Genomic DNA, 20989 nt, shown 5'->3' with positions numbered 1-20989 from the left:
GTTTAGAAGTTGGATACCATCCACCAACTATTGCTAGTTAGCTTAGCACCTTTGACAGTTAGCTGCCACAGTGATGGCAGAACTCCAGGAAGTGACTGCTCCCTGTCAGCAAATAGTCTGCTACTTTCTCACATAACGAATCAGATAAGGAGTTATAATCAGTGAGCTTTATATTTGACTATTAATCCATTTTTTTACACCTTTGGACGGAGCCAGACTAGCCCTGCTTCTGGTCTGTACGCTAAGCTAAGTAGAGCTAGGCTAATACAGCAAGCTAGGCTAAGTGGCTGCTATCTGTAACTTACCATGCAAAGTTAAAGTCAGTAGCTTTTATACGTGCTTCTAAGTTGATTGATTACCTTTGGACAGAGCCAAACTAGCCCTAATTCTGGTCTTTACACTAAGCTAAGTAGAGCTAAGCTAAGGTAAGCTAGGTAGGTGCAACCTGTAACTTCTAATGTAGTATATCAAAATATTTTTACTTTTCTTCAAACTTTTACTGAATTAGTAATGTTTGTAACACACTCTTACACACAAGTACTTTGCATGAAGCTAGTTGCTGATCTACTCGTCATAGTTAAGAGGAAAGACTGTTATTTTTCTTTTGAAGTCACACTTTGAGTCAAGTATTTGAGTGCTTCTCCTGATACTGGTCATGGATTTACTCCACTTCTCTTAACATCTTGAGTGTACATCTGTGTTTGGGGATTTATATTGGCACAGATAGTTTTCACACATCAGCACCCCCACCTGTAGCCAATTCCACTCACTCACAAAACCCATTATCCTTTTTGCACGGCCATAAGTGGTCTGTTAAGTTGCCCTAATGAGAAGTAAACAATGCGATGTTGGAGAAAACACTCATTTTTACTAAGAGAGATTGCAGAAATGTTATTGATCGTAGCGGCTGCGGCTAACGCTGGGATGCCTCTGCAGATTTTTCGGTCAATATTTGTGTGGAGACAATCAGCCAGAATGTTTCACCTACCCATAGAGTGCTAGATGCACAATTACTGCTTGTCAAAACAGATTTATACAGTAGATTTGAGGGTGTTTGGACTGTGAAACGGGTGACTGGCTCTCTCTCTCTCTCTATGTTAGTCTGGCAGCGTCCCGTCAGTGTGTATTGTGTTGTGATGCAGGCTACACGCCGACTTGGCTCACTGAGCAGCAAATGGACTGGGCTCAATGGCTCGTGATGGAGGATGGCGCTCCTCTAAAGGCCCCGGCTGGTGGATTTCTGCACTTAGTGTTGCTATTTTTGTTTTGTTTGCGTAACACAGGTACAGGTTTTTATCTTCAAAAGTGGCCAAAAAAACCAACAAGCTTTCACATGAGTCCACTACCAGTCTGACTGGGGGGCGATTATTTGTGGTATGACAACATACAGGATTTTATTCAATTTAATTCACAAGCTGAACTTCAAGTCCAGACATATCTATGATCTGCTGTTTAGTGGAACTGTCAAGGGAGATATCTCCTACTATGCATGGTCTATATGAGGTGCATGTAAAGGAAATAACCAGCACATGTGCTTGTGTATGTAAGACCTTTAAGTGAATGTATTGAACATGTTAACAGAGATATTTCTTTACAAAGTATAAATAACAAAGTTCATGTTCAAAAGCGGCAAGAAGAAGCATACAAGCTTTTCCAATCCTACCCCCTCTAGCAAACATCAACATTGATCAAAAGTCATACAGAGGTCAGTTCATGGTCGTCAGCGGTCGTGATTTTTGAATCGTTTTGAAAAATAAATAAAATTAATCTCTTTGTACAAATATAAAACAATAATAACAATCTTTTTATTATTATTTGTTCAAGGGCTGCAGCTTTTATTTACTAATTCACTGATTATCTATTCTCAAATCTAGATTTTTTAGCACATTTTTTTTGCCCTTTTGCTTGAAAAGTGACCAGTGTACCTTTTTTAACAGTGACTGCAAACAAACATCTCACACATCCTGAATTCCTTTATTGTTATTGTACAACGAAAGCATCCTGTCTGTCCTCAGAGTAAATCTGTAGCTTCGTTTACTTTCCTGATTCCAAACCAAACTTAGATGTGTTGATAAAAATACTTTTGGGATTCCTGGAAGGTTTAATTTAATGGCGGCAAACTGCTTTCCCCTGCTCTTAACGTTAGTTCTTAGCCTGCTAAAACATGTCATAGCATCTCTGAACACAGAGCTATGAAATGAATACAAATAAAACCTCAATTTACTGTTGATAAAACAGCTAATAGGTTTTCTTTTCTCAGTTTAGACAGAATATATGCGGTCAAGATCTTCTTGTGTGCGCTTTTGTTTCTGTAAGGATCTCTGTGATTCTATATCTTAGTATCTGAGTGTGTATGTGTGTGTGAGCTCTACTGTACTGCATGTGTGTGTGCTGGCTGTCTCTTCCCGTTAGAGTGGTGCGATTGATATTTTCTGGCTATCTGTGCTTCAGGCACTTTGTCTCCTTCTCTTCTCCTGGACTGACAGATTTCTGTCCCTCACTCTCAGTCACTCTGACAAATCATCCCACACCCTTTCAGCAGATCCACTGAAACGCACAGCAGTGAAATACACATGACATGAAGGAAGGCAACCTCTTGTCTCTTCGGATTTCAGGATTTCAGTTTTGTTTTTTTACCCCAATACAAATTTATAATGTGTTGTTTTTATTCCATCGACCAGTGCTGTCTCGATTCAACTAGTCCCCCTTTAGATAGAAGGAATAACAGGAGAAGAGTGAAGGGAATCGAGGTGACACATCCAATATTGAGATAGGAGGAGTTTTAAGGCATCAGAGATTTAGTGCTTATTATGTCTTTATCTTTCACACAAAATGTACTGTGTCCTTATTTGGTGAAGTTAAAGGAACCCTGACACACACAGGAAAACCTCCATAAGTATATTAGGGCCTCTTTAAGGTTAATATCAGACCTTCAAAATGTCCAAATTGTATTGAAATAGATACTATACTTTCCAAGGGTGGAGACATGGATGTATTAATACGGAGTAAATGGAGGGAGGAAAAATAAAACAGCATGTGGCAAGTGTTACCAGCAGACACCAATTAAATATTAAACAAATGGAAATGCCAAATGCAGTGAGAAGGAACAAGAAAATGCCACCAATAACAACAGCGGAAGAGTCATGGTATGATCTTTAGAAAAATCCATTTAACATCAGATGGTAAAAACTATATTTACATGTATTGAACACAAGACTCAAGTAAATGCCAAATGAGGTGAGAAGCAACAAGAATAAGAAGATCGTGCAGCACATTATTCATCTTAATTTGCTATTTACTTTCCCATGTGTGTGGATATAGAAAGCTACCTCGCTATTAAATCTCATGACTCCAATGCTGCTTGCTTTGACAGAATTATATGACGCTGGTCACCTGAGTCATGTGCTATTCTTAACAACAAAGGTGAACGGGTGGCTGCTCTGGTTAAAAACAAACAAAAAACATCCACCGTGAAACAGGAAGTGATGCAGGTCTGCTTTTATTAGCAACAGCTGTTCGATTTAAATGTATAGTTACAGGAACTACTGTGGCTGTGACGTACTTTGCGAAAGCGTTGTTTCTTTCCAGACTGGCCCACTCACTACAGGTAATCTATGTACATGAACACTAATGAGCGCTTAGCATCGCGTGGGAAGAAAAAGCAGCCTCCGAGATGAGATCACTGCAGCGCCAGAATAGACCGACCACCCAATGAAACCAAATCATCACTTTGATCTACTTCCCTCCGAGTTGTCACGGTTCATTTGGAGTCAAACTTCCTGCTCTCTCTACTCATTTCATGTGAGTCTCTATTTGACAGCATCTGGTCTGATCCCCCCTTCTCCCCCAAGGCTGCACCATCAACTCATAAATGTGAAGGGATAAACTCTTCATCTGCTCCCTGTACTCATCATCACTTCCCCATATACGTAACTGCCCATGCCACCAGAGGGGGAAGACGGACATATTAAAATAAATCAAGCCTCGGGGGACAGGTTTCAGATTTATTATTGCAATGACAGCTTTCAACTGAAGCCTGAGTGCTTTCAGTGGACTGACTGGAGTCTAAATGTGCTCTGTGGGACCAGGGAAGGGTTTTTCTATAGACCGAGTCCAATCACTATACTGTAGCCTGGGTATTGAGTTCAAGCAGTTCTACATGGATGTATATTTGTGCTTGGTGAACCATTTGCAGCACTACTAGGCGCTGTAATGTGCTTTAATGTGCTTTATATGACTTTTTTTGCATTGATCATCCATCTTTCTTTAACAGAACTTGAGCTGCAAGTGTGATTTTTGCATTTGTAACTTCTAAGATGTTCTTGTTGCTCTATCTTTGTTGTGTGGTGTTATCAGGTTCAACATAGAGGTATTTTTGTGCTTGGTAAACCATTCACCATGTTCGGCACCATTGTGCATTTTAATCTGCTTTCTTTACATCAGGGGTGTCCAAACTACGGCCTGGGGGTTAAATGCGGCCCGCAGGCCATTTTGAATCGGCCCACAAAGTGAACTTCTGCTTGTCTTATATTGTACTTCTCAAATATATATGTTTAATTATATTAATGAGCCCAATTCTCAAATAAATTCAGTCATTTAAAATGTTAAAACATCTTCTAACAAATCTTAGTTGATAAAAAACCCCCAATAACTTCTTTCTATAACCAGCTTGAAATGTAACCTTCATATTTACTCTTCTTCTCAGCAGTCTGAGGCTTCTGTTTTAAGGAGTGAGCTGCAACACAATAAATGAAACCCTAAAGACAGACGGGATGTAGGCTGTTCTTTCCTGAAAGCGTTCTCAAGTATCGTGCATTATTCACCTACATTTGATTAGTTTTGCTAACTTATAACTTAACTTATGAGGCGATATTCACCTCCATAAGTGGCCCAGCTCTCTGAAATGTTTCTGTATGTGGCCCTCGGTGACAAAGTTTGGACACCCCTGCTTTACATGATTTATTTTGTTAACAGAGCTTAAACTACAAGACATGATTGACATATGATTGTATTCAGGGCTGCCAACTCTCACGCATTGAGCTTAAGTTCACGCAGTTAACACATATCTCGAGTACTCACGCCACACATGCCTTTTCTCACGCTAAGTTTTCGTCCAAAATAAATATAAACAAATATAAAAATAATGTGAAGGAGCAGCAGATCGACGGTCTGGCCTACGGAGACTTCCTGTTTGCATCCCTTCACACCCGCTGGTCCGTAGCACTGTCGCCTAGCAGCCTGGACAGCTGCAGTTAAGTTATCTATGGAAGATGAGTGCAACGGTCATTAATTTGTCCAAAAGTAAAAATGATAATCAGGTATTTATGAAATCTTTATGAATACCGTAAAATCTTTTGTTCTTAAAGTTGATAAATACATTTGAGCTGTCTCTTATATGATGTCTGCTATACGATGTGTTATATGAAGTGTCAGTGTCAGCTGCAGGGAAGAAAAGGACCCTTATTTATACATTTAAAGGTACACTGTACACACACCCCCATCTCACTCCAAGCTGAATTCCAAAGTTGGCAACCCTGTGGTGTGAATGGTTTATGGATTGGCTAAATGATTTGTTTCTTTTCCAATACAAGTCAATAACCTTGGACTCTCAGAGGATTTACAAAGCTCGTCTGAATAGCTGTGAAGAATAAGCCTAAGAACTTCTAGCTTTATTCCACCTGTAGTACCTTTTTACTACTAAGAATCAATCTGTATGACTTTGCAAAATAGTAGTAAACACTCCTACTGCTTCTGTAGCGGTGGATCAACTTTACTTGGAGCTCTCTTACTTCTCTGCCATAACGAAGTGCTGATAGCCTGACGTCGTTTGTAGCTGCTAATTAGCTAGTGCCCTCTAACCCTTCACACTGGGATTGGTGTTTTTCCACACAGTCCTTGTTAGAGAACTGGACCTCACTTCTCCAGGTGTCTTTGTGTGTTTTGATGCCATCTAAGTTCAATCTTCCTCCGTCTCACCTGGATCAAAGGACCAAATTAGAAGAAGATTGGCCAAAGGGTTTTGAACCTAACCACTTGAAATCCTGGCAAACACAGAAGGGCTGTTTCAGCTCAACAGGGAGAGCTCACGGTGGGGACAAACCTTGGCCGTTCGTTGGGCAGAGGTGACGTTGGCCAACCGTTGAGCCACCAAGTCGCCCAATTAGGAGTCTTTGTTTGGCCGAGGTGAGAGCTGTGTCTCTGAGCTTTCAGTTCCAGATGGGTAGAGTTGTTTGAGTCTGTCGTTCCCCTGCTGACAGAGGCCTGGAAAGGTCCTAAAGGGTCCAGGAAGTCTGCTGACTTTGGGTGAACTAAACTGGAACAGTGTTTATCTCCAGGCTGGCTCTCAGTGTGTGACGGCCCCTCTGCCTTTTTCTGTTTTCCCCTCTCATCCAAACACTCTGTTTTTTGTGTGTTTTGTAGAATTCTATTTTATTTCTGAGTCTCACTGCGACTGTGAGATTTCACCAACGCTCAGCGTCTTCAATCCTAGTCATTTTGATTTCATCCCTTTTTTTTTTTTAAATGTTCACTCTTTCTCATACACACTTTATCTCAAATGCACAATTTATTTCATATTTTAGTCATGAACATATTACAAATGCAAGTAAGTTAACAAGACATAATGGAGAAATGGGAAATGTGAAAACCTGATAAGCTTGGAATTTAGCAAAGAGCCTTTTAAATACAGATTCTGCTCATTTTCAGCTTCATAATTGTATTTTGTGTCTCTGTGTGCTTTAATGTTCAAAAAGCTCTTTATTTTTCTCATACCGCCTGTGCTGCAGCAGCTCTTTTGCCCCTCTGTCTGAAACCAGAGCCCATTTTAGCTTTCTGAGACCATTTACATGCACACAAATCTACACACAGTATAATAGGGCCTCTTTAAATGCAGTTTAAAGTAAAGTATACTTGTTTAGAAATCCCTGACCTTTAGCGTATTCAAGCTTTGAGATATTAACAACTGCTGCCTTAAGCCAATTCTTAAAGATAAAGACTTGTTTATCAATTTATTCAGAATCAGAATTTGTCCGTACAACATGTTCCTCTTTCCAACACACCCCAGTACACTTTCATTCTTCCTCACTCCTTATTTTCTGGCTCACGAACCATCGTCAGATCCCGCGGCCTTCGATGAATTCCCCAAAGTCTTTAAACGTGTCGCTTTTTCCTCTTTCTTTTGTCATTATTATTGGCTGTGAGGAGGCAGCCAAGGGGAAATGAGAGGGAGAACTATTTCGAGTTAGGTCTCTATGGAAACAGAGAAGCAGCCGCAGGGTTCGGAGGAGGCTGACGGATCAGCACATGGCTTTAAGTTCCAAAGAGTGGAAATAGTCCATTAATCAGGCTTCCAGATTCCTCTATTCCTTACCTTTAATATCAGGCATTAATTACATCTTGTGGATTTTAAATCCTTAATTAAAAAGTGTTTCAGTATCTATGGATCTGCATCTCACATCCCTGCTCAATGAAACCTTGCTGTGCAAACCTCATGGTGTTGCTTGTACTACACCAGGCTCTGCACCCCCCATTTTCTGCAAATTAGTTGTAGTATGTTAACTAGTTGCATGCTTTTTTCTACCCGGTAAAGCTGTGTGAATATGCCATATAGCTGAACTAGCACATGCATTTTATGAAGGGGTGCCAGAGCAAAGGGAGTGACTAAATCGATTTCCAAATAAAGGAGCTGCATTCAGTTTGATTGAAGATTTTATGTGAGGAAGTTAAAGAATTTGCAGTGTAAATATAGAATCTATTGACCTGTATGATTGGAGTGTTAGAGAGTGTAAGTGGTTGTTCTTCTCCTGTAAAAATAATAAAGTTCACGTTAAGTTTTAATGAATTGATTGTTCCTTCATCCCTGTCCCGTGTCTTCCTCTCCAGCTCTGCTCTACGCCACCATCTTTGGAAACGTGACCACCATCTTCCAGCAGATGTACGCCAACACCAACCGCTACCACGAGATGCTCAACAACGTCAGGGACTTCCTGAAGCTCTACCAGGTCCCCAAGGGGCTCAGCGAGCGCGTCATGGACTACATCGTCTCCACCTGGTCCATGTCCAAGGGCATCGACACGGAGAAGGTGAGTCTCAGAGGTCAAAGGGCAAGTGTCAGGTCGAAGGACGATTTCAGCATCGATTTGGCACAACAACTATGTAGGGGAAATGACATCACCCGCTGGGAAAGAAGTCAATTATTAGACAAAAACAAGAGAAAAAAATGAGAGAAATTCATAGAAATGAATCAAATTGTTGATGTTTAACAAATAAATCCATTATAAATTGCATTTAGCAGTTTTATTTAAGTAGTATTTTATATATTGTAGATCCAATGTATTGTATTGACTTGGATTGTGCTGGGATAAATACATAGAAGGCTATACTATCCGCATCTTGCAGCCATCGTCTCGTAGCAGAATTGTAAAATGTAACCTAATTTCTTCTGTTTCTTGTCAACATTTTTTTGAAAATAACCTCCTTGTTTTAACAAAATCTGACTGGGGGAGACATGTGTTGCGAGCACAAGCATACACCACTAAGGCTTGGCAGTTTAAACATGGAGTTAACAAGCACTGCATGCCCAGCTTTATGTGACACAAGAGAGTATTTTTTGCTGCTGTAGACCAAGCTGCAAAAATCGACAATATTTCAAATTAAACTTGTCGATCAAAAGATAAAAAAGAAAACACATCTACTAAATATTCTTCATTAATCTTTTTAGGATGTACTTTTTACTTCCATTGAGCTACGAAGTAATCCGGAGCACAACATAATGACCTAGCATGTAAAGGGTTAAGGCTTCAAAGAGGCAAAAAGACTCTGATGAAACAGCTGCGCATTAAAGTGCATTTCTTCTTGTCGCCGTTGTCGATTAAAACGGCTCCTTTTCTTCCTCTGTTTGTATCTGTCTTTTAACTCACATCAGACAGGTCTAACATAACCTGTTTGATTTCAGGCTCTGTTTATCTTTATGTTCCCTCGTTCAACTCTGCAGGAACATAAAGTATAACGTGTATTATTTGAATTAGTCCTGTGTATGTTTTCCTGAATCGGGACCATCTTATAATCAGGAACATTTTCCTGTTGACATCGCTGCTCTGTTTTTCTGCCTTCAAGTTTCTGTTTGGATAATAATCCTCTCTTGAAGACTATGCTCCGTATAAATACCTTGCAGACAGAGTTGGGTCAATTAGAGGATGTTTCTTTGGTCATTCTGGGAGCTGTTGCACGGTACACAGTCAGCTGTTTCTGTGAGTAAACACCCGAAAAAGACAAGAGGCTCCCAAACGCATTGTTGTGGTACTAATACCCTTCCCTTTAAATAGAGAGTAGCTATTTTAAAGACTTTGTTTTGATATTGTAAAGCTTTCTAAATGATTTACTGTCTTGATCGGTTTAGTTCATATTTAGCAGGGCAGACGTTTGGAAGAGGGGATACTATTTAGTTTTTATTTAAGTGAATGTTTCTGTTAACTAGACAACATTTCAGAATCTGTGTAATGAGCCAAAACGGCAATTTCAAGTCAAGGTAGGGGAGGAAATGAGTACAACTATAGAAGCAGTTTCAGTAATTTACAGGCAGTAATATTCTGCAAAGCTGGGGTGATTTAGATGCAAGAGGGACACGATTCTTCATTAGCTAGTTTGGGTTTTTGACCCCCCCCCCTGACTGCTTCTCTGCTTAAGTGCTCATGAGCATCAAACTAATCCTTACTTGGTCTTTCTCTGCAGCTGATGTATATAGCTCTGACACAGGACCCATACATATAATGGTGCTGGGTGGATATTGAATGAAAGCCAGACCTTTTTACTCTCTTTCCAGTGAGAAAGTCAACAGTCCTGGTTACTTTTAAAGTCCACTGCTTTGTTTTTGCACTGGGTTTCTTTGCAAACCTTTGCAATTATGTAATCATAACTGACATGCACTTGTCTTTACTTTGGTTTGTGTTGGTCTACCTCTTTAACAAGCAAGCTTTTTACAATCATTGGTACTCAAGAGAACAGACCAAAGCCATGTCCTATGTCAACCAAAGTGGAAAGTCTTTGTCTGTTTGCTTCAAAACGGTTATGGGTTCTTCCTTGGCCTATGATACAACCTTACACCACATTTCTTGTAAATCAGGCAAGGAATTCTTCCAAAAACCAGCATACAAACAATTGAAACGGAGGTTAGACCTGCTCATTACTGGCTAAATCTCCCTCACCTCATAAATCTCCATGAAATACTTTTAAATGTTTTTCTGTAGACAACATTGTGATTGCATTTATGTGTCTCTGTCTTCCAGGTATTATCCATCTGTCCTAAGGACATGCGGGCCGACATCTGTGTTCACCTCAACAGAAAGGTATGTCAGTAATGGTTTTCCTGTAGACGCACATTATTAGGTGGACGGCACCCAATTCATAGTGGGACTTGTGTGTCTTAGTTGGGTGAAATAAGGCGATAAGCAGTCAGCTCAGTTTGAATTATAAACATTAGGGATGTTAGGAGTTAACGGAGAATAATCATTTTGAAGGAAGGTTAATTACAAGGAAGGTCAGCTTTATCAAGTGAACCTGAGCTTCTAAACTCAGTGCAGGCCCTGTAAGCTTTAACTGGCATATTTCTATCCCAAAACCTTCTGTACACACTCCGCAGTCATTTAAAGAAAGATGTCCTTAAGGGGGTCCAAGGCAAAGTGATGGCAAAGCTTTCATCTGTTGAACATTTTGACCAAAAAGTGGAAGATTTGATCAGATTCAACAGAAAGTCCTTTTTACCTTCGTCAAGAAAGAACTTTTCCCCACATTTTCACATAAATAAGATGTTGGCAAAGTAAACTGTGAGAGCTATAGAACATTTAGCCAAAATGCAGATTTGGTGCTCGTTAAATAGCCAACGTTTTTTAAGTTAGTTTGGTAAAGTTCTCTACGTGACATAATTCACTGGCAGATTTCTTGAGATGAGAAAAAATGACCAACCCTAGCAGTGTACTAATAAGTCAGTCAAACGTCCCAGCACTTTTAAAGACTTGGTGGTGTTTTGTTTTGACTCCAGACATACTTAATGTCAGTATGGTTGTTGGTTGAATATGTGAGACGTCATGACTGAAAGCATGAACAATAAGCCCAAAAATAAGGGAGTTTTTCAAAGAAGCAGAACTGATTTTCAACCAGATTTTGTCCTCCTTACGATCCAAAAGCCCCGGAGTCTTCTAACTTTTAACGGAAATTAGATATTTTGCGAAGAAGAGGGTGAGAAATGTTTTGTAAAATGCAATTGTGATGCTCGTTAAGCAGTCATAGTTTCGAGTCAGTTTCCTACCAAAAATAATGACCTCAGAAATATGCCAATAAGTCAGTAAGAATTAAAGCCCCAGTAATAATAGAGATGTTGCTCGTGTTGTCTTTGTCTCCAGACCACATGTGTGTCAGTGTAGTCGCTGGTTGAAAATGCAACACCTTACCAAATGTGTTTTCTTCTGGAAACAGGAACATTTTTCCAACTTTTCAATGTAAATTACATATTTTGCAACGAAGAGAGTGAGAGATAGGAGAGAATTTAAGCAAAAATGCAAATGTGGTGCTTGTTAAGCAGTAAGTATTTAAGTGAAGTTATTAACTAGAGTAATTTAATCAAGTATACAACTCTGATTTAAAAAAATGATGAACCCTAGCAATAAGAGAGTCATTTTATTAAAGAACAGCAAATTATAATAACGATTTTTGTCTTCGACCCCCAAATTAATATCCTTGTGCACGCTGGTTGAAAACAGCTATAAACATGAAATGCTAAATGGGTTTTTAAGAACAGCTGCAAGTGACGCTCCATCCTAAATCATCCCTTTCTTTTTGATGTGAAGCAGAAAATCAACCCGCTTCATAAACATGGTCTCTGCCATCAATGATGCATTCAAGGACCTGCAGGTTTTGTAGTTCTCATATTGTGCTGCAATGTAGGACCCCTGATTGAGAGCCACACTGATGCCCGAGCTCAACACAGTCCTGAATAAAGACGGGGGGGGTTGAGGTGTTTAAGGCCGCATTGTTTTGAGGGATTATTTCCTGATGGAGTGTTACGTTTCTTCCTGAGAGCTTCAGGTAATTGACAGGAAGCACTGATACGAGAACACCGAACTCATCCCGGTGAAATGAGAAACAAACCAAATGAAGACTCCACCGTTACAGTGATGGATTATCTCACCGTGTGGAGGCTGCGTTTCATTTGGCACATCCAAATAGATCCCTGCAAAAGACTATTCCTGCAGAAGAAAGCACTTTTAGGCTCAAGAGAGGAAGACCTGCATGTTTCCTGATGGTGTCCCAGAGGCTGCAGGGAGTCTTTCACTAGGAATACAAAACATACATCAGCTTTTTGATTTTTACAATGCGTCATTTGTAGGGAAACAACGTGCTATTGTGCCACCAAAAAAGGTTATGATGTACTCACTATCAAAGGAGTTCATCCTCTGGAGAGCATGAATGTGATCAGAATATATTTTAGGATACAGCTGAAGCTTTGGCCGCTTTTTTGACTAATAATACAATAAAAATCAATAAAAATACTTTTCAAATGTCAGAGGAAAATATGTTTTAAGTTGTATAATTCAGGTAACCTTTGAAATTTAAGGCGATTTTGCAGTAAAAGTAACTCTCCTCCACCAAAGAGGATCTTAGAAATGTAGCTGTAACCATGTGGCAGACTTTGACTGCTCTTGCAACAGCTTTAGCTTTTAAATATCGACTTCCCACTTTCAGGTGTTCAACGAACATCCAGCATTCCGGTTGGCCAGCGACGGCTGCCTGCGCTCGCTGGCCGTGGAGTTTCAGACCACACACTGCGCCCCGGGGGATCTGATCTTCCACGCCGGGGAGAGCGTGGACACCCTGTGCTTCGTCGTGTCGGGGTCACTGGAGGTCATCCAGGACGACGAGGTCATCGCCATCTTAGGTGTGTGGGCATTTGCCTTTAATGTACGTCTTCACTGAAGGAGAGAAGGTGTGTGTGTACTGTAATATTCATGAAGAGGGATGATAAGAAGCCAACAGAGTGATATCAGGGACACTTCTTTACACTGAGACAATCGCAGACACACGCCTCCAGTGAGCGTTTACTGACAGCGAATAACAAGAATCAAAGATTATCCCAACAGAGCGAGTGTTTGTGTTGTTGGGATCCTTCTGTGTGTAGGACTGTTGAGGTAGGGGCTTACCAACAACAGAATAAGTCAGTCTGACAGTTTCTGCTGTTCTGAAACTAGTCCCAATTACTGCACTGGCTTTTGGCTTAAAACAACATTCACGTTTCTTTCCATCAAGGGACCATTTGAACCAGAAGGGGCATTTATCCAGAGTCCTTGGCTAGAAACAGGCTCTCTAAATACCTCTGAAAGGAAAAGAGCTGTTTTAATCATAGCTCTGTCCATTTGTTCTTCCTGTAACAATACGTTTAACCTGAGCAACATCACTTGTCGTACAGAGCAGTGTTAGCCAGATATCCTAACCACTTTATTTGGAGGTCAAACTGAAAGCAAGGCATATCTAAAATACCTGTAACATTATGAACACAGCCACACTTGGCTCGGACAGGTTTCTGGCTGCTAGAGGGCACAAAACATTAAAACGACCTCAAACAAAAAACCTTTGTCAAGATGTTGAACCTTATAAAAGTTCTTCATACATGCACATATCATCAAGTGGATACAGAGCAACAGCGTCATCCCATTGCAGCTGTATTGGTCCAAGTATTCATTCCCATTTTAGCTCTGTTTTGGTCTCCTTCAGCTTATGAGAAAAAGCTCTTAGCTGCTTTTTCTTTAATGCACTTTGAAATCAAAGGTGGTTCCCTCTCGGAGTTTTACTTTATCCTTCAGGCTTTTTGCAAATTATGTTCTGTTTGCTAGCTCATAAACCGGGTTTCAAAACCTTCCATGCATGTATTTACTTATGTAATACATGCATAAGTAAGTAAATGCATTCGCTGGTCGAGTGAAATATCAGTTTTAGTTCATCTTTGTCACTGGTACAATTTATAGCATTTTTTCTTTTTACAATAGGCCATATTATCTATAATAAATCAATGCTGCATTATGGTAGATAGTGATCCAGGATGATACCTGTACTGCTGCAGCTGCAGATTGTTGTTGCAGGATTAGGATCTGTGAGGTTAGTTTCTGGCATGATAGTAATCTGGTATGTTCGAGCTAAAGATCCACTGCACCAGATAGTGAGGATCAGCATTACAAACTGTGAAGATAGACCAAACAAAATATAGGAAATTGGGAAAAAATTCAACCATATGGAGAGGGAAAGAGCAAATAAATAATTGTTGTGAAGGGACAGAATCTAATAAAGCTATTACACAATTGGGGTGATAAAATATACAAACAACCCTTGATTATCTTTGCTCTTCTCTCCGTTGTGTCGCCTCTTCACCTCTGTGACTTCATCAGGTGTCCAATGAGGCAGCAGTCGGAGGTTCATAGAGAGAATATTAGACGTTTGATGAATTGCTTCAACACACCGAAGACAATAATCAATACATGGGTATCCAGTTGTCGTCAGGAGACAATGTCGCTCTGGAGAGACGGAACGGGTCAAATCATTATTTCTTTTTTTAACTTGTTTGCCATTTATTTCTTATGCCTTCCCTCCCGATCTGCGCCTGACAGTTTGAATTCATTGGCCTTTTAGCATCAATTTCACACAGAGAGACGCTTCTGATTTCCTGCAGGAAGGTGAGGAAGCTCTTCCAGTCTCCTGTTGAGAAACACTGTTTACTAAATCAGAGGTACACACAGTTTCTATATTACAACACTCCACACATGTATATTAGGAATTCGAGGCACATTTTATTTGAGATCGTATGAAAAGCTTTTCTATTGTGTAAAAACTCTTGAAGTACGGCTGATTACAGCTGCAGTTTAGGTAGCCGCAAGTGCAGTAACTCCTATATCTGCTGTAAAAATGTATGCATACTACACATGTTGTCCATTTTCATATTTGTTTTGTAGCTCAACACATAGGGACGCTCTGCATAAATGAACAGCTGAGCACAGGAGGGGAGGGGAAGAGAGAGGTAGGGAGAAAGAGGCCTGATCAAATGCTTTTTCCCACACATGAGAAAAAAGGGGTTTTGAAGGAAGGAAGGAAGAGCAACAACAATTTGAGGGAGGAAAGACAAAGGGAGGAAGTTGATGACTCTGGATGAAGGAGGATGGATAGAAGTGGACTTGCAAGGGAAGGAGACAAGGAAAGGATGAAGTAACAAAGTGAAGTAGGAGGAGATGAAAGGTTGTCCAGAAGGTAAAATATTGGAACATGGGTAGTAGAGGTAGAAGAGGTAAAACAGAAGACAAGATTAGAAGGACATAGGAAGAGGGTAGGGGGGGTAAATGAGGTAAATTAGAAAGAGCATGAAGGAAGAAGATGAAGGGAGAGTTGGATTTAAAGCTGCTGATTTCCCCTGGCTGCAGGGTGAGGCTGCTCCCTGAGGCTGCAATACACTCAGCTCTCATTAGTGTCCAATGGCATTCAGTACACACACACACACACACACACACACACACACACACACACACACACACACACACACACACACACACACACACACACACACACACACACAGACTCGTGCAGCAGAGGTACTGTAGTTTTATTACTGCTGTTCAATGTCTCTATGCACAGACTCTGGGAATGAGTTTTCTCATGGAGGGGGTGTCAGCTCATGACATCTCATATACAAAGTGACGATAAGAGGGAACACACACACACACACACACACACACACACACACACACACACACACACACACACACACACAATACTTTACCCAAAGTAACAAGGCAATCATGTGGCAGTCCCCTGTAAATACTGACAGATAATGACCCTCTCATTTCCTATCATCCACCAGGCTTCCTATCCCAGACTCGTTCAGCAGAGACTGTGGGAGGCAGTGTGATGTGTGGGAGAAGATCTCAGAGTCACTAATGCAGTAGACAAAGTTTGTCTTGATTTTAAAATGCTTAAGAGGCTTGAAAGCAGTCCATAAACTTTAATGCTTCGGACACACAGCAGCCAATTAGAGCTGACCGATCTTTATTTAAGGAAGCGTGACCAGTTCTTGTCTTATTTTGACTGACAGCTGGAAGGAAAAACCTATAACTCTATAAGGTCTGTGGGGGAAAGCCAAGCAGATAGACATATTACAATAAAAATATTAAAATATGACAAACTGTGTGTGTATGTCGCCTGAAAAGGATCATTACTGGATGTTTGATTACAATATGCGTGATGTATAGCAGCTAAGCATATCAGTATTAGGGCAGGAGTGTCCAAAATCCAATTCTGATCAGCCCGCAGCAGATTCTAAAAGTATAACGGGAAATGGGTTACACTTGAAACTTGTGCTTGTTTTATATTGTACTTATTAAACAGTAGTATTCATGTGTTAATTAACCTAATTTCCCCCAAAGAAATCAGTCAATTACAGTCAAAAACATTTAAAAACAAATCCAAGTTGAGAAAAGAAGCTCTAACTTATTTCCAGAACAGCTCATTCCTTATTAAAAGTAAGGAAGGAGCTGCCAACACTTTTTATTACAAAATAAATGAAACCCTATGGAGAGCTGTGACGTAGGCTGTTTTCGTTCTTAAATCATGTTCAAGTATCAAGCATAATAACTTATGAGGCAGTATACCTCACCTCTAGTGAGGGGCCAGGCCCTTTGTATATTTTTCTGTATGTGGCCCTTGGTGAAAAATGTTGGACACGCTGTTAGGGGGTTGCATTTGGGGTTTACTGTTTTCATCTTGTTCCTCGGATAGCTAAACTCCAAAACCCTCTAAAATATAAATTTAAGCCAAGTTTAATTATCCAGAAACAAATATATATATACTGTTTATATATAAGATCTGTTGTTCATGTTCTCCTTCTTCTCAATGACTTTCCTTCAGGTCCTTACCAGTTTTATTTGCTCTGCCTTTTGCTATCAAACTTTGAGGTGTGTGTCCTTCCTGCAGAGACAGCTGGAAACACAGACGACCACACACCATCACCCTGGATTATCTATTGATGGTTTCTGCTCGAGAGAAAATCACCTCACACACTTTTGTTGTTTTGCCACAAATGATGAGCTGATTAATTTTCTTAATCCATTATTCATGCTTGGTTGTAAGAAGAAGATTGGTCTTTTACTCACGCTGCAATATGTTCAGACCCAGCATGCATTGCTTCAGCGGTGAACAGGAGGAGGTCATCCTGAAACCACATGCTGTACGAGTCTGGCTGCGTCCCAAGATCTTATATTTAGAATCAGCGCGGTGCTTTTATGTGAAACACAATAGAGGATGCATTTCATAAGCGTTTAAAAGGAGGATGATTAAAGGCAGCAGAGAGATAAAATGTCCTAATGCATTGCTGCTTTTTATACCCATCTTAAGACTCGGATATCATTCTTTGAAACTCCCACTCATCCTGAGATATGTGAGGTAGAAAGTTCATCTTGTTTGGTACAGGATGTTTTCAAAAAAGGACAAGATATTTTCTAAACGAGGGGATAAGACAGTTGTTACCTTTGGACAAGAGCTAGCTACATCCCCCTGCTTTCAGTGTTTATGCTAAGCTAACGGTCTGCAGCTTCAGAGTGAATTAGCTTCATTAAAGCTAACGGTTTAAACGGTTTGGTTGGAGTGGGTGGAGACTTGGCTGGAGTCAGGATGCTTTCATTGTTGGGTTGTGCAAATGAAACCTGAGCCGATACAGTAAATTTGATTGCATTTTTAAAATGTATGAATTGCTTCATGCTAAACGGCTAAACGTTTTTTCCTTTAAGGTTGAGTCTTGTCTGGAGAAAGCGGCTCTCCTTTGTCTTTGAATGAATATTGAAGATTTCATTGTGTCTTTTATTCATGCAATCAGTAAAGTAATATCTTTAGTGTTTTTTATGAGGCAATTTAAGGGCTTTACAGCAATTTTAGAAAAATGAACCTCATCTGAAAGTACTCCTGGTGTTTGAATGATAATGCGTTTTAGAAAGGGAGCCTTTTCTTTGTGGCACTTTTCATATTCCCAACTCAAACTACCTTATAAATCCAGGTAGGAATGGGCACTTACATGTGCTTGACTCAGATTTTAGACCTCATCTTCCTAGAGGTGCAATCTGTTCCCATAGCACTTTACATGTCAGACAGCGACACATACAACAACACTACTGCTAACGTTGCAGCACATTTTGAAGGACCATTCTGCACACAAAAATAGCTCTAAATATGAAGCTTATTCAAGACAGGAGTTTATTTATCCCGGGGGATACTGCACATATGTTGCAAAAACTGGAAGCAGCTGCATAATAAATACATCAGTTATTTTAATGAATGGCCTCATTAGCATAAGTAGTTATGATTAACATCGCACTGATCATGTTGGGACTTTTAGACACATCCCGTTCCTCATGTTGGGAACAGAATGAATTACTTAATACCTGTTTCAACAGTGAACATATTGAGTTTAATGAACATTTTCTGTCTAAAACTGGAAGCTGTAAAACAAAGTCAGATATATTACATGGTAACTATTTATCTGCGGCAGGAACAACATCTGGGCAGAGTCTGGAAGTACTTCAATTATTTAAAGAGAATGCTAATAGTAGTACTTTTAATGCAATAATGACCATGGATGCTGCTGTTGGTGGATCAGTGTCACAGCAGCGGATTGACTGTCTGCACCCACTCAGTTCTCAGAGATAATGGCCTGACTGGGGCAGCAGCATCAGCAGCTGAGAGAATCTGCCTGAGATTGCTTGCACGATGCGCGTCGAGCTGCAATGCAAGATAAAGCAATACGAGGGTACACACCGTGCCCTGCTGCCCACAGGCAATTTCTTTTTCTGCTGATGGCGGATACAGCCTGCAGCAGCATTCAGTGTCGGCTACACATTTGTCACGATGTAAGCTGCGAGTTGATCCTCAGGTAGACAAAAGATATGTCCACCTGAGTTCATATTATACTTATGTTCATATTCGTATTCTGTGTCTCTCCTGGGACATGTCTCCATGCTTCAATGTTCAGAAAGCTCTTTATTGTTCTCATACTGCCTGTGCTGCAGCACCTCTTTGCACCCTCTGTCTGAAACCAGAGCCCAGTCCGCTCTGATTGGTTAGCTGGCTGACTCTGTTGCTACTGGACAGCCGTTTATAAATGTCTCGCCCCCTTAGCCTATCACGTACAATGTGTTGAAGCGCGACAAAAGCGTGAGTGTTACATAATTATGTCACTAGTTAAGGATGTAAACAAAGGAGTCTAATGGAGGAGTTTCTTCTGGATTTGAGCCTTTGCAGACCATTAACATGCACTAAAACCCATATAACACACTATAAAGCAAAACAGGGCCTCTTTAAATCACATTACAGTGTATGAATAATCACAGATGAGGAATATTAACCTCAGGTCCCTCTTCTTTATTCAATCGGTTTGTTTATGTTCAAACTATAGAGGATCCAGCATCACATTGAACTGACCATATGTTGTTAAAACTACACAAGGGACTGCGCCGCCAGTGGGATCAAAGGAATACTACATAGTGTAACCGGGGGGTTGGAAGAATTAACATCTGCTGTTTTGTTAGCATGGGGTCATGTCGTGTACAGTATCAGAACATATGAAAGAATATTCATAATGTATATATTTGAAAAGGACATCGTGTGCACACGCATACAACACCTCTTGGATGCTGGATAGCCCTATACATTAAATACTTTCCCATGTTTATATGGAAGGAACAGGTTTGCTTGGTTGAAAAGTAATTAACCATTGAAAGACCGTTGACAACCTTCGTTAAAGAGATAATTCTTGTTTATCTTCCTCTTATATAACGCCACGTAGAAGCAGGTTTAGTTTGGAAAGTCTGCATCTGGTTTGCTTGTCTCCAAGTCCATGTCTTTTTTGGGTTTGTTTTTGGTTAGATGCCTGAAATTAAGTGTGTGTTTACGTTCCGTGACGCAAAATACCTCAGTAGATACCACAATTGTAAATGGTGTCTTTGCGAGGGTAACAAGTGCTGTACGAGACATCCAAACGCCATCACACATTTGTAGCTTAGTAGTGATGCCTAACCCTAACCCGAAATCAGCTTTTATTCTTTAATATTCTACAGGACCAATAACGTTGGTTCTCTATTTGACACAGAGCTCATTTTCTACACAATTGGCCTCCAAAAATACGTCTTCCCTGGACCTTGAGTCTTGGCATGCTACATCCCAGCATCTTTGAACACTGTTTGCATATTCTGAACTGAGGCAATAGAGCAAATATACACCTTAAATGTACCAGCCATTACATTCGATGCTACTGTAGTACAATACAGAGTGTACAAAGGCATTTTTTCCCTTCATAAACCATCACTATCCCTGTAGTCAGTCTTGCAGAATATGAGGAGCAATGATGTCGGTTGTGGGTGAGTAATGGCAGCATTACAGAGCCTGCTGACAGGGGTCACATCACCGATATATCCATCTCCACCCTCCCTGTAGTAACAGTCTTGGTTGTGATTTTTAACCCTGTTGTACCTGTGACACCGTGCACACATCGACCTCCTCCATCACACTTTCACACCACCACCACCACCACCCCCCCGGGACCCTTGCGACCGCGTCTGCATCGGCACGGCTAATTGGTGATGAGCTGCAGATGTTTTGGGCGCTCTTTCCAGACGAGTCACCGTTGGATGTTTCGTGGAGAAAATGGCCCTCGGGGTGCACGGAGGAAGGCCTGTCGGGTTCATACTCGCAGTGACACACACACTCTGTCTGCATTTTGCAACAGCATGCTGGATACGTCTATTACTCAGGGTGTTGTGACAGCTCCAGGACATTGTGGACTCGTTTTTTGTCACATCGTATCTGGGACAGCTCAGAGAAATGCTGAGCTGATGGCTGTGGCAGGTTCAGACACAGAATTGAGATGTGATTAGCCTGCATTTTACTTTATTTTATCTACCTCTTACAGCCACAGTGC

General features: G+C 40.6%; 1 protein-coding gene across 1 annotated transcript in view; it reads left to right on the top strand.

The window, feature by feature from the left end:
- Positions 1-20989, top strand: part of kcnh5b (potassium voltage-gated channel, subfamily H (eag-related), member 5b) — a 117205-nt gene that overhangs the window by 66196 nt on the left and 30020 nt on the right. Inside the window, 3 exon segments of the mRNA XM_063908455.1 lie at positions 7882-8081; positions 10284-10343; positions 12736-12928. Coding sequence (XP_063764525.1) covers positions 7882-8081; positions 10284-10343; positions 12736-12928 — 453 coding nt within the window.

The sequence above is a fragment of the Eleginops maclovinus genome, chromosome 19 (genome assembly GCF_036324505.1).
Source record: "Eleginops maclovinus isolate JMC-PN-2008 ecotype Puerto Natales chromosome 19, JC_Emac_rtc_rv5, whole genome shotgun sequence".
Lineage (NCBI taxonomy): Eukaryota > Metazoa > Chordata > Actinopteri > Perciformes > Eleginopidae > Eleginops > Eleginops maclovinus.
The sequence above is the reverse complement of the archived record's forward strand: the minus strand, read 5'-3'. Positions and strand labels throughout refer to the sequence as shown.